At 37.5% G+C, this 12,326-nt stretch overlaps 2 protein-coding genes across 3 annotated transcripts; both read right to left on the reverse strand.

The window, feature by feature from the left end:
- Positions 1–1,929: 1,929 nt before the first annotated feature.
- Positions 1,930–7,814, reverse strand: usp18 (ubiquitin specific peptidase 18). The gene is made up of 10 exons (XM_042511573.1): positions 7,584–7,814; positions 5,786–5,882; positions 5,526–5,668; positions 5,364–5,443; positions 5,146–5,280; positions 4,374–4,469; positions 4,141–4,302; positions 3,934–4,065; positions 3,221–3,264; positions 1,930–2,240 (listed from the first exon to the last, which is right to left on the reverse strand). Exons 1-10 carry the CDS (start codon positions 7,636–7,638, stop codon positions 2,168–2,170), a joined length of 1,017 nt encoding a protein of 338 aa, XP_042367507.1. The 5' UTR covers positions 7,639–7,814; the 3' UTR covers positions 1,930–2,167.
- A 1,192-nt stretch (positions 7,815–9,006) lies between these two features.
- pex26 (peroxisomal biogenesis factor 26) lies at positions 9,007–12,289 on the reverse strand. 2 transcript variants are annotated; one of them, XM_042511167.1, is made up of 6 exons: positions 12,194–12,289; positions 11,892–12,103; positions 10,693–10,833; positions 9,614–9,789; positions 9,249–9,389; positions 9,007–9,151 (listed from the first exon to the last, which is right to left on the reverse strand). In XM_042511167.1, exons 2-6 carry the CDS (start codon positions 12,095–12,097, stop codon positions 9,039–9,041), a joined length of 777 nt encoding a protein of 258 aa, XP_042367101.1. In that variant the 5' UTR covers positions 12,098–12,103; positions 12,194–12,289; the 3' UTR covers positions 9,007–9,038. The 2 variants fall into 2 exon arrangements, with proteins under 2 accessions (XP_042367101.1, XP_042367100.1); XM_042511166.1 differs by having other exon boundaries at positions 9,476–9,789.
- Positions 12,290–12,326: the final 37 nt, after the last annotated feature.

Raw genomic sequence — 12,326 nt, forward strand, 5'->3', positions numbered from 1 at the left:
GAAAAATGGACTTGAGGAATCTTAAGTTAAAGTACTCAACCTGCACAATGGGTCATTTCTGAGTGTTGTTTTATCATATTGTACATATATAATGAGAGGCAAACCAGATTAAATACTACGATTTCTCAATAAGATGAGTGCTGGTTGGTGAATCAAATAAATGCTGAATGAAATATCGACTCTTATTCAATCCAAAACTCCACCAGTTTCTCACTCCTGCCATCCATGTTAACTGTCTACTTGGTTTGCTGCTTTCTTTTTGTTGCTGGAGAGTTTTGTCGTTGGAGAGTGCATAGCTATTGGTTGTTGATGTTCATGTTACTGAACTCAGTATTTGTAGGAGCAAAGATTAAAAACTTTAAATAAATATATTTAAAATATTAAATTTCATTGGAAGCTCATAATGAGAAAAAGACCTATTTAAGACGGCTTGGACTGAGTTTTAGGAATACTTTGTATGAAATGACTGAGATCATGGGAGCACACGCCAACTGAGGTAAAACTTGATTTTACCTCGACTCTGGAAATTTGTGTGCAACAGCGAAATTATTTAAGCAACATTTTTCAAATTATACAGTGATTTGAAATATTGCTTATGGCAGCTTTAACTGCATGATCTGACCTCATCCTGCAAAGCTAGCAGATAACAAAGCATTATATTACTTTCAAATCCATCCACATACCACAAATCTCAACATTTTAGCTCACGTAAAAATTTTTATATCAGTATGTGTCAAAAGTCTTTATCATTAAGACTGTTCCCAATGTCTGGAGCAGGTCATCATATAGGTCACACTGAGTCAAATCTAGACACGCAATATAAACATGTAGCCCTGGTCTTTGGTGTGAATGTGGGAGGGAGATACCCCCTATACAGAAAGCTGCGCCCGTGCTGCATGGCAGTGAGATGACTAAGCATGGGGCCCGCTGCCTGTGGCCCTGTGCAGACATGTTCCATTCTGTCAGAGCTCTGCAGCACATAGGCACCATTTCACACGGTCCCCCGACTCTTGGCGGAGCGAGTGGGAACTTTAGAGGCTCTGCTGACAGCCTATAGCAGGCATTTAAGCAAAGTGCCTGCAACTGAAACGTCTAACCTCTATAGAGAACAGATATGTTTCAGTACCTTAAACGCTCAGGTTGGTAGGAGGTCTGCAGATGCATCAATAAGCACAAAAAGATTAAGGCGTGTCAAACTTAATTGGTTTTTGTAATGTCATGAAAAAAGGCCTGCAGGTAGTGAGAAAATGCAACACATAAACTAAGAATGAGATGCTGAGCGAGATTTTAATGTTGTTGTTTTTGGCAGCCCAAATGAGCTTAAAATATGACTTCATTGTTCTTTATATGTGAGTCATATATTAAACGTCAATGTCAGGAAAATTACTCCATAGCAGGTATTTTTCCCCTTATACAGTGACTATCTAAGCTAAGCATTCATTTCAAACCAGCCCCCCCCATCTACCTCAGAGTGTTCACAGTGTGTGTGGTCTGAGGGTGGGAAAACCTGTCAGTGTGTTGAGTCTTTACCGCCACCTGCTGGTGTTTGTAAGAAATTAGTCTATGCAATCTGTACGAGATCAGAAAATTCATTAAATATAACCTTTGACTAAATGACTTTAAAAAAAATGGGCAAAACCGCTTAGAGACACAAGACTACAACAAAGACACAAAACAATTGTAAGAAGACACAAAACAACTGAAAGGACAAACAAAATGACAACAAAGAGACACAAAATAACAGCAAGGAGACACAAAATTACTACAAATCAACACAAAAACGACAAAAAAAACTCCAACAAATTACATTAAAGAGACACAATAAGGACTCAATAAGGCACAAAATCAAATCAGAGAGACCTAAACAACTACAAACAGATACAAAACAAACACAAGGAGACACAAAATAAAAAACAAAAGAAAAAACAAAAAAACATCTAAATACCCCAAAAGACACAAAACGAAAAAAGAACTCCCACAAAAAAGAGACAAAGAGGGGGCCCACTGTCTCATAACTCACCAATACCTTTCACCAAGTACAATAAAATCACAATAATTAATGTAATGCTATTATGTATTCCTTAAATTTCCTATAATTAAATGTTAATGTTAATGTTAATTGATTATTGCACCATGACTCCAGTATAATTGATTTTCATCCCTCCACTCAGCCGGAAAGTTCAGGCCGTCGTCCTTCCTCTTTGGAGCATCTTCTGTACATCAACATGTATGCTGTGTTTCTGTAAAAATAATTATAATAATAACATTTTAGAAAGAAATGTACAAAACAGAGTTATGCTTTTACAAGTTAGTGCACGCAAGGAATAAGAGGACTAACTAATTTCAGTGCAATTAACTGAAATAATAAGTGAAAACGTTGGGTCAAAAAGCCATTGATAGACCACATAAGACAGGATGGATTTCCTCTGTTTAGGAGTTCCAAAATTTGGAAGCCCTCATGGCAAAAACACAGTCACCTTTGGTCTCTAATCTTCACTGAGGAACAAACAATAAGGCTTTGTCTAAAGATCTAAGACAATTTCCGCAAGTAGGAAGATAAAAAGCTGCATGATGTCAGAGGGAGTCAAGTATATAAGGCTTTTAATGTTATTAATAAAAATGCTACACACGAAAAGCAACTGGAGGGTGGTTTAAAGCAGGAAAACATGGGAGTCACATGTTGTTTTGCTACTTTTTGGTGAAGGCATGGGTTGTATTTCAAATATTTTGAAGGCCAGAGACGATTTATAGATAAGGATGGATGCAGATGACCAGATATGGTAATGTGAGAGGAAATAAAAGTCTGAATGGCTCTCTGTATTAAGTTTAGAGATTCATGTCAGAGCATTTTGATATCTTCCTCCTTAAAACTAAAGCAATAGTTTGACATTTTGGGAAATACAGTTACTATATTAAATGTATCATTCTTAAAAGGATGCTTGGGAATTTGCCCTAAAACGTGGAAATGACTTAAGCTTTCAGCACTCCTGGTTCCCTCATCTTAAAGCTAATGGGTTTTTTTAAAATGGATTTTTGTTTAGATACCTGAAATAAGATCTTAACAAAAGCTTGAGAGATTTGAATGTTTTGTTGTTAGTTTTAAGAAAGCAAATAAGTGCAATTCCCGTAATGTGAAACTATTCCCTTCAGAAGACCTCATAACCCTCATGCATCGTTATCAAAAGAACTAGACATTAAAAAAATATGTTGAACAATTTACCTGTAATTTCCTCCAAATGTTCTCTGCACGTCTCCCCAGGAGGCCTGCATTTTGGAAAGCAAATCAGGGACCAAAATTAATTACAAATTTTCATAACTACAATTACGGCTGCACAATTAATGGAAACATTATCAAAACTGCAATATGGCCAAATGCAATTTCCAAAACCCAGGACATTTTTTTTAATAAAGGTAAAATTTATCACAACATATCATAATGAATGAAGTATTGTAGTACTACAGGGATGTCCTGGCGTACAAATCATATTTGATGAAAGGAAACATGTTTGTGTGGTACAGACCCTAGCAAAAAGAAACATTACAATTTAATATACTTTCCAGTAAAAATGAAATGCAAAAATAATCACTACCACTAAAATCATGACCAACTGCAATCCTAGCATCTGTCAAAATAAACGCGATATGATCTTTGTTGAGTATAACGCAGCCCTAAATACAACACACAAAAACAATCCCTCTTGAACAAGTGGAGAATAATAGTTATATTTCCCTCTCCCTAGTAGTTTTAGGGAGCACACAACACAATTTCATCCAAATTTTTTTACTAATATTTAACTTATACTTAAGATTCCCCAAATTTATGCAAAATGTCTCAAAGGCCTTGAAACAGTGATCTACAGGAGCTTTTTCTGTACGTGTAAGACATAAATAAATTGCATTAAAGTGAGATTTGTTTTATCAGATTGGATGTACCTCTTCTACGTGGCTGTCGTCTGCGTAATACCAGGCCTGGTTCCTCCTGTCACGAACGTAGGCAGTGTAATGTCCACAAGATGCATATCCAGAGTGCACTACCACCGCATGCAAAGTGTACCTGCAGTCATTCTGGAAGAACAAACAAACGTGTGGATGACAAGAAATACAGTGTGAGTTTAGTGTATCATCATATTCTTCAAGTACCTGGTCAAAGTCTGAGGGGAACGCATCCGTAAGAGTCTCAGAGAAGTCAAAGGTTTCTGGAAACGTAACCCTGCAGTCAAGCTTTCGGGTGAAACCGCGGCTATTCCGAAACCTTTTCAGATGCACGCACAAGATCGGAGGCAGGGAGAGCAGCTTGACACCCTGACGAGGAAAGAAAGATGTGTCACTATGTCAGTTTATACTCCCTGGGAAGCATTTAAACCAAGTCTCACCTGTTTAGACGGGGTCTTCTTTTCACAGCGAGCACAAAAGCAGCAGTTTATGCCCGTCAGCTCCTGATGCTTAAAGAAGGAGGTCATGCAGCCTTCCTGAAAAGGTTTGTGGGGAGAAAACTTGTAAGTTCGACTTCAGGAAGGTTCACAGTCACAGTTTGGAAAATGTTTGTTTGCATTTTTAACAAGAGTAAGTTGAAAAGACTGAGACCACTCTTACTTCAAAATGGTCAGTTTGTAGTGGGAGCCAGTTAGCTTAGCTTAGCATAAAAACTGGAAAAGGAGAAACAGCTAAACTGGCTCTATCCAAAAAGTCCACCTATCTACCAATCAGCACCTCTATCTCTCACTATACTCTTGTGTTCACTCTGATTGCTATGATGAGCTTGGCTCAGGAGGTAGAGCGGGTTTTCCACCAATGGGAAAGTTGGCAGTTAAATCCCCGGCTCCTTTAGGTGATTGTGTGTGAACAGGTGAAAGTGACAAGTAGTGTAAAAGCAGCTAAAAAGGTGCTATACAAATGTGAGTCCATTTACCATTATCACTATTATGACTTTGTGGAGTCTTGACGTCTCCTGAAAACCACAAATTGTGAATCTTACACTTCTTTTAAACAGAGACTGGCTATCTGTTTCCAGTCTTTATACTGAGATAAACTAACTGGCTACTGGCTGTAGTTTCATATTTAAAATGGTATTAATGCTGGGCAAAAAGCTATTGTCGGTATTTCCAAAAAAAGTCAGAATATTCCTTAAAAACTAGCAAAAATTACCAGAGAATCGTGGTCTTCCTTTACGTGCAGCGACAGGCTGAGCAGGTAGCTTTTCAGAGTCTGGACGGAGTTACACTCCATGCACCGCAGGTGATTCTCCACCGAAATCTTAAACAAATTCTGGATTTGAAGAGCCTGACGGAGAAAACAAATCCAGGCATTAAGGATAATGCACTTACGGGTAGAGATTTAACAGAAAATCACGATGAAAGACGAACCAGAGGTTTGTCATCCATCTGCTGCTGGATGAAGTTGAGGATGGAGAGGAACACCTCGTCAGCATCGTGCTCCACGTTAACTGCAAAACATTCACGTTGTGAGAAGTTGTGAGATAAACCACATCAATATGTACGTTTTTAAAAAATTTTTTTTATCTTTACGTCGAATGCAGTTCCTGTCCAAAGCGTGGAGGAAGTCACGATGGGGAACAGGCCGCGGGAGGTCGCTCTTCATGGCTGCAAGAACTCTCTTTAGCTGCAGCGGGACGTTACGACTTTCCTCTCTCACACCAGCTGCTTCCCACCTTTGTGCAATTCACAAACATTAATCTGCACACTTTCTGTTGCTGCCATTACACAGGTAAGACAGGTAAGTTTTTTAAAGTCAAGATCATGATAAACATGCAACTTCATGTCCTTACATGTCGAGTAGGTCTCCTATTTCCCAGGTAGCAGAGAGGGTCTGCAGTAACGTGTTCACACAGCAGGACAGGTGGTAGTTGGGGAGGCCTCTCATTCCTGTAACAGACCATCAGAGACGTCAAAATAATCCCGTTCATGAAAACGTGAATCAAACATGTTACCCACAGCCCACACAGGGGCCCAGTATGCCAGCAAGCTTTCACGTGTGAAAATAAAATAAAAATATAATGGTTAAGTCTCTATCCTGAAGGTAAATATAGCCATGCAGAACACCCACCTCACCTACATACTGTACTAAAATAAACAAACCAATCACTTTTACAGAAGACGGAGTAAGAAAGACGTGTTAGGTTTATTGATTTAAGGCCCAGCGTACAGCAGATGTTTTTTTTACACAGATCCAGGATCAGTATATTTTGTTTTCTATGTCACTGCTGCTCACATGAGGGATTTATTGGTTGTGAAGAGAAAAATAATTGTGTGAACTGCAGTTGAAGTAGAAGACTCACTGATGAAACCACAACATGGTCGTGTAAAAAAATGCATTGTTGCAGGCTGCGGTGAAGCATGCAGAGATCGTAATTCAACCGTATTTTTATAACAAGTGGCAAAGAACCCAATCTGTGTGGGTCTGCTTGATCTACAGTGTCAAGTCAAGTAAATTTTATTTATGAAGCCCATTATCAAAAATCAGAATTTGCCTCAGAGGGCTTTAATAACTTTATTAAACCCAAAGGAAATTCTTGTGCCAGATTGCTCCAAAAATACAGTCACAAAAAGAATACAACAGAGCATCAAATAAGTGAAAATAAAATACAAAGAGTCTAATAATAATGTTTAAAATTAAAAAGTGATATTGCAGCATATGACATCCCTCTGTCCTTAGACCCTCACATCGACTAAGGAAAAACTTGCCCCCAAAAAACCCTTTAATGGAGGAAAAAAATGGTAGAAACCTCAGGAAAAGCAACCAAGGAGGGATCCCCTGTCCAGGACAGACAGAGTTATAGATGTTGTGTTAGAGGCCTACAGGATTTTCAGCGACTCCCAAAGTAACTTCAAAAAGTAAATACGTTTTGACGTCTATAACATAGTATAATATAATATAAGATAATATAATACAATAAAGTAAGATAATATAATACAATAAAGAAAAACATAATAACATAAATAATACAATAATAATACAATAAATAATGAAAGAATATATATTATGTTTGTAAATGACTTAAACTGACAGGAAGTAAAAGTGCACCCAAGCCGTTGCTTAGCAACGCAATTCCCGTAAACAGTCACTCTCCTGTAACATCTTTCTCAATCCACCTTTGGTGTAACAGCTCTAGACGTTATACTCAGTGACATCATAAGTTTAAGTTTTAGCACTCTGGTTTTTGGGTTTGGGAGATAATTATTCAGGTTTACATATATTTTTGGACTGACTGTCTTAGATCATATCTATAACATGGATGAATTCTGGTGTAGTTCCCCTTTAACTTTTTACTCCCTCTAGAAACAACCCCAAGCAAAACTTAGAAAATACAAAACCCTGCAATACACTCTTGGACCACTTTTCGGTGTGTTTGTTGCTTATAAATAAGCAACACATGTATTATTATTTTACCTATTTTATCTACACACTGGAGCTACAGGAGCAAATCTATTGCAATCACTACAATAAAGTCAAATACAACGACAGCCGTAAAAACAGTGGTGTGTATAATCGCATTTTAGCAACATTTAAATAATATTTCTCAAAAAAAAAATCTCCATCAGTCATTCTGCATGTGGTGTACTTACCGGAGCTGTGGCCCCTCAGAGGCAAGAAACGGCTGTAGATCCACGCAGACATCATCTCACACTTCACGTCCCACCTGAAGGTCTGCAGACAAACACTGATGTCTCCGGACTTCGGAAACACTTAAAAAAGGAGGTTAAGTTTCGTTTATTTCAGAGTTAAGTCTTCTCCTCTCATCTCACAGTAAACATCGACAGCTTCAGGTTTACTTTCGTTTTTAGTTTTCGGTTCGTCACTCTGCTGGAAATCGAAACTTAAACGATGCCATGCGCAGACTGCAAACTAACAGACTATTAAAGCGATACAAACGTAAATTCACGATCATTTCATTCGGCTTTTTCCGTCGTCTCGTATTATGTCGCTAGTAGAACTTGCTGCATCTCCTCATGCCAAAGACTGTATTTAGTATGGTGAGTAAAAAATGCCCAAACGTGCTGCGATTGGTCTAAATGCATGAAATCTCATAAACATATAGATGTCTGCGTTTGAATGTATTTCTCACATAATTATCCGTTCAATTTTTTTTGTCACAAACAAGAAGCTGACGAATCAATAAATCAAAGTATTTTTCAACAGAGAGAAAATTAAAGAAAAACTGTCATATTGATTGTATGTTTTCATTTATGTCATGAAAATCACATTAATAATAATTCAATATCTTAATGATTTTATTATCAGTCTGTGTTATCGGCAGGCGTCTTTCATAACTTTGACTCAACAAAATAAAAATAAAAAAAGACTTGCAAAACTTGGACTTTAACACCAATAACTCATGACCTCACTTGGACTTCAGCCTTTGACTTAAAAAATACTCGATACCTTCATCTCCCACCCAAAGATTAAAAATTGTGTTTTAAAGTCTGACACATAATGTCATGAATCAACCAAGGTTAACACTGTTCTTCCCCAGCAAATCAACATTTAATTTCCCAGATCCACTTTGTCAGAACCAATCGACACAGCATCCGATCAACTTACAGGAGAGAACCACGAAGAACGAACTTTATGTTACTGACCGAAAGTCAAGAAACAAGATTTTTATTTTTTTTTTTTTTTTTTTTTTTTTGCTAGCATTAATTTTAAAAAGTCAAAAACAAAACAAAAAATGCATTATGACTTGTTCAAGACTTGAAATTCAAAGTTTAGGACTTGGGATTTGCAAAACAATGACTTGGTCCCACCTCGAGTTGTATGTTTTTTAACATGCTGTATATGCTGCTATTATCTTGACTCCTGTAAAAAGGATTTAAAGCTCAGTAAGACATTCTCCTCATTAATAAAGTCATTATTATAATGAAGCAGGAGTTGTTTCAGGATAAACAATGAAGGACATCTCTAATAGTCTGACGAGCATCTCGACAGCATCAAAAGTCTAATTTTTAACTCAGAAAACAGCAAATATTGCTGAAAATGTTTAAACTATTTGTTCTAACTAAAAAGTAATTAATTTAATTATATTATAGTCCTTTGCTCTGACTGAGAGCCTGATAGTACGGTGCAAACATGGCACGCCACATCTGTCTGAGCAGCTCAAGAAGTTTGGAAATCCACATGAATGAAGATGGCAGAGCTGCAGGGAAAGAACAGGAAGAAAAGGAGATTATTCCAATCTAACGTTTTATACTTGAAACTGAGAAATTGAGCCACAAAAAACAAATAATCTAAACCTGGATCCATTCGAAGAAAAAGCATGTAGAGAAGGACGGCGGCCAGAAAGACTCTCCGGAGAGGGAACGAGCCAGAACCGGTCCCCATCAGTTTTCTGTATAAAAACTTGAGCATGGCTTCACATTTACGGATCACAGATCCTGCAGAGCACAGACACAATCATTAAATCTGCATTCATCATTTCGCTTTAAATGACTCATTATAAAGCATTCACAAAATGTGAGACCGTGAGGCGAGACGGGATGCGCAGTGATCTCAGAGCTGTTTCTTAGAGCTGTTTCTCGACTCTCTCGCTCTTTTTCTTCCACAACATCCAGCGCTGTCTGCCTCTGCTCTTCTGTGAACGCAACGCCTCCGACCTCACCGAGGATCAGCTCCAGAGCCTCGTCTCTGTGCCCCAAAGACACGAGGACGTGCAGCAGGTAAAGCTCCGCCACCGTCCCAAACCCCGTGACTCTGCAGTTGGACGGGCAGTGTAACCAAACTCTGGCTGCCTCCTGCATCGCTGCCGGCTCTCCAACTTTAGAGTAAAGAAGTATGCTGCCAAAACGTGAAAAAAAAAACATATTCAGGATGTATAAAATACAAATAAGCTTTTAGTCAAGCAAAAATGTCAAATAGTATCTGATTTCAGATTAATCGTGAAGATTTGCTGTTCTTCTTTACATTAAATATCATTTTTTATATAAATCAAAGAATATGAAGAGGCTATCTTGCGGTGTTGGAAATCATAATGGCCATCTATTTTTCATATTTTGACCATTTGTAATTAAATCAATTTTAAAAAATGTACAGACTATTTTACGGTGTATGGCCAAAGTCTGCAGACAGTGAAAGTGTCCGCTGACTTTTGGCCACATCGTGTAGCTTGATCATTTATGTGAAATTACCTGACCCCAACCTTAATCATGGAAGCTACACTATATGGCCAAAAGTAAGTGGACACCCCTACTGTCCAATTATTTTTGGTCATATATTGTAGCTTGTTGGCCAAAAGTCAGTCCAATTGAAATTGTTGAATTGTTGTTGATTGAAATCACAATTTGTGATGTAAAGTTATCAGGCAGTGGAGTGACAGCGGTCTGAATAGAGAATGAAGTCGCGCTACCTCTGTGTGTGTTTTAACCCGAACTTCTTTGAGGGTTGTTTTGGTATTGCTGCCACATTAAAAAATAATGAAAAGGCCAATCACAATTTTCCTGAGTCCAAGGTGATGTATTCAAATCATTTGTTTTGTCTTTGGATTTTTTTCAAAATCTAAAAATATTCACTTTAAAATGATATATAACAGAGAAAATCTCACAGTTAAGAAGCTACAACCAGAGAATTAAGAGAACAAAGAGATTTAGACAATTTTAACGTGGCTATCCAAATCGTTGTCAATTCATTTTCTGTTCAGCTAATTAATTAATGTACTGTACTAAATATTTTCACTCTGCTCACCACATCTGCATTATTTTAGCTGGTATTTTCTCCTGGTGCTCGTACTGCTGAAGGACCCATGAGAGGACACCGTGCCACTGATTCAGCTCAGCCAGAGCTTGAATCCCTAAGATGCAGAAGCCAGCCTTAAGCTCTGCACATCTGAGGAGACAAAACACACAAAATTTCATATTAATGTAACCTTATTGTAATGGTTATTTAGTAAATAGTAAGACCCTATTGTTGATTGTACACTAAATAAATCAAATAAAAGTACGAATTTATTTCCCATCATTTCCCAGTATTTCAAGAGTGTTAGCAACAGACAAACTCAATACCTATTATTTGACAAATATTACTAAATAAATAAATAATATTAATGCACTCATACATATTATTATAAAATTACTGCACAACAATGCCATTTTTTCATCACATCATACTTATTGAGACAAAAAGCAAAAGTAAATTAGTAATGTAATGTATTTTTAACATATTAACTAAACTGCAATATTTCAACCACAGCGTTCCTCTGCACTATTATTCAAATGAGCAATATTCCTTAAACTCTTGAGTGAAGGCTAAATTTAACATGTGACACAGATTGCACATATTGTATATATTCTTATTGTTATTCTTACTAATGTATATCTCTGTTGTCCATTGTAGCTTTGCACACATATTAATGTTTTTTTATATTTTTGCTTACATACTGGTTTTATATATTGCATAGTAGCGTAAGGCACTGTTTTACACTTTACACACTATTTAAATATTCACATACTAGTGCTAATTGTCTATTATTGTATTCTTTATATTTTTTACACATTTTACATACTCAGCATAGTATTTCTATTTTATATTTTTATATACTTGTGCTTGTACTTATTTCTACTTGCGACCATTCCCTATAATGGTATCAGAGGGACTGTAATGAACCACAATGTCCTCCCGGGGATCAATAAATTATGTCTGATTCTGATGTTGCAGCTGTCCCCAGGGTTGAGGTCAGTTGCAACATCTTCAATTTAAATAAATATTGTGAAAATGCGTCATATGTCATAATGTTTAAATGGTGTGGGTGGTTAGCATACAGATGAAAGTTTAATTAATAAAAAAATGGTTGGCGTAGTCCAAATAGTTTCCAAGTAACTAAGAAAATTGTTAACATTGTTGCAGCCGTCCCCAGTCTCCCCTACAAGCGGCATTTGGACTCTCACCTGTTGTCCTCGTGCCCCATGTTAGCGAGGCTCTCCAGTCCTCTCTCGCACGTGTCAAAAGCTACCTGGAAGTCTTTGAGGACCATCATTTGCTCCGCAGCAGTGTCCAACGTGCTGAACATCTGAGCTACAGAGGAAGAAGAGGGCTGCGGGCTGCAGACTGAGCTGAAGCTGCGAGCTGCCGAACTGGTTGAACATCGGCTCATGACTCTCTGCCAAATTTAACACCAGTTAAACCACAAAACACAAATTATTTTACTTAACCAAAAGATAATGTTTTACTTTTAGCAGCTTATTTATACCTGAAGTCCAAATAAATCTGTTTAGAGGTTCACTTTGTGCGCTATCCTCTTCTCTACATGTTGTTTACAATTCATGATCCGTTGATCTTCCTGGTTCGAGATCGCCAACCAATCACATGTTACGTTCTTCAGC

The sequence above is a fragment of the Plectropomus leopardus genome, chromosome 22 (genome assembly GCF_008729295.1).
Source record: "Plectropomus leopardus isolate mb chromosome 22, YSFRI_Pleo_2.0, whole genome shotgun sequence".
NCBI classification, from domain to species: domain Eukaryota; kingdom Metazoa; phylum Chordata; class Actinopteri; order Perciformes; family Serranidae; genus Plectropomus; species Plectropomus leopardus.

What these genes read in the sequence shown, in the direction of transcription:
- pex26 (XM_042511166.1), bottom strand. Translation starts at nt 12,097, where the DNA reads ATGAGCCGATGTTCAACCAGTTCGGCAGCTCGCAGCTTCAGCTCAGTC. An exon ending in ATGGGGCACGAGGACAACAG is followed by an intron (nt 10,834 to 11,891) that starts GTGAGAGTCCAA and finishes TTGTCTCCTCAG; the next exon opens with ATGTGCAGAGCTTAAGGCTG. An exon ending in GCTAAAATAATGCAGATGTG is followed by an intron (nt 9,790 to 10,692) that starts GTGAGCAGAGTG and finishes ACGTTTTGGCAG; the next exon opens with CATACTTCTTTACTCTAAAG.
- usp18 (XM_042511573.1), bottom strand. Translation starts at nt 7,638, where the DNA reads ATGATGTCTGCGTGGATCTACAGCCGTTTCTTGCCTCTGAGGGGCCAC. An exon ending in TCTGAGGGGCCACAGCTCCG is followed by an intron (nt 5,883 to 7,583) that starts GTAAGTACACCA and finishes GGTCTGTTACAG; the next exon opens with GAATGAGAGGCCTCCCCAAC. An exon ending in AGATGGATGACAAACCTCTG is followed by an intron (nt 5,281 to 5,363) that starts GTTCGTCTTTCA and finishes TTTCTCCGTCAG; the next exon opens with GCTCTTCAAATCCAGAATTT.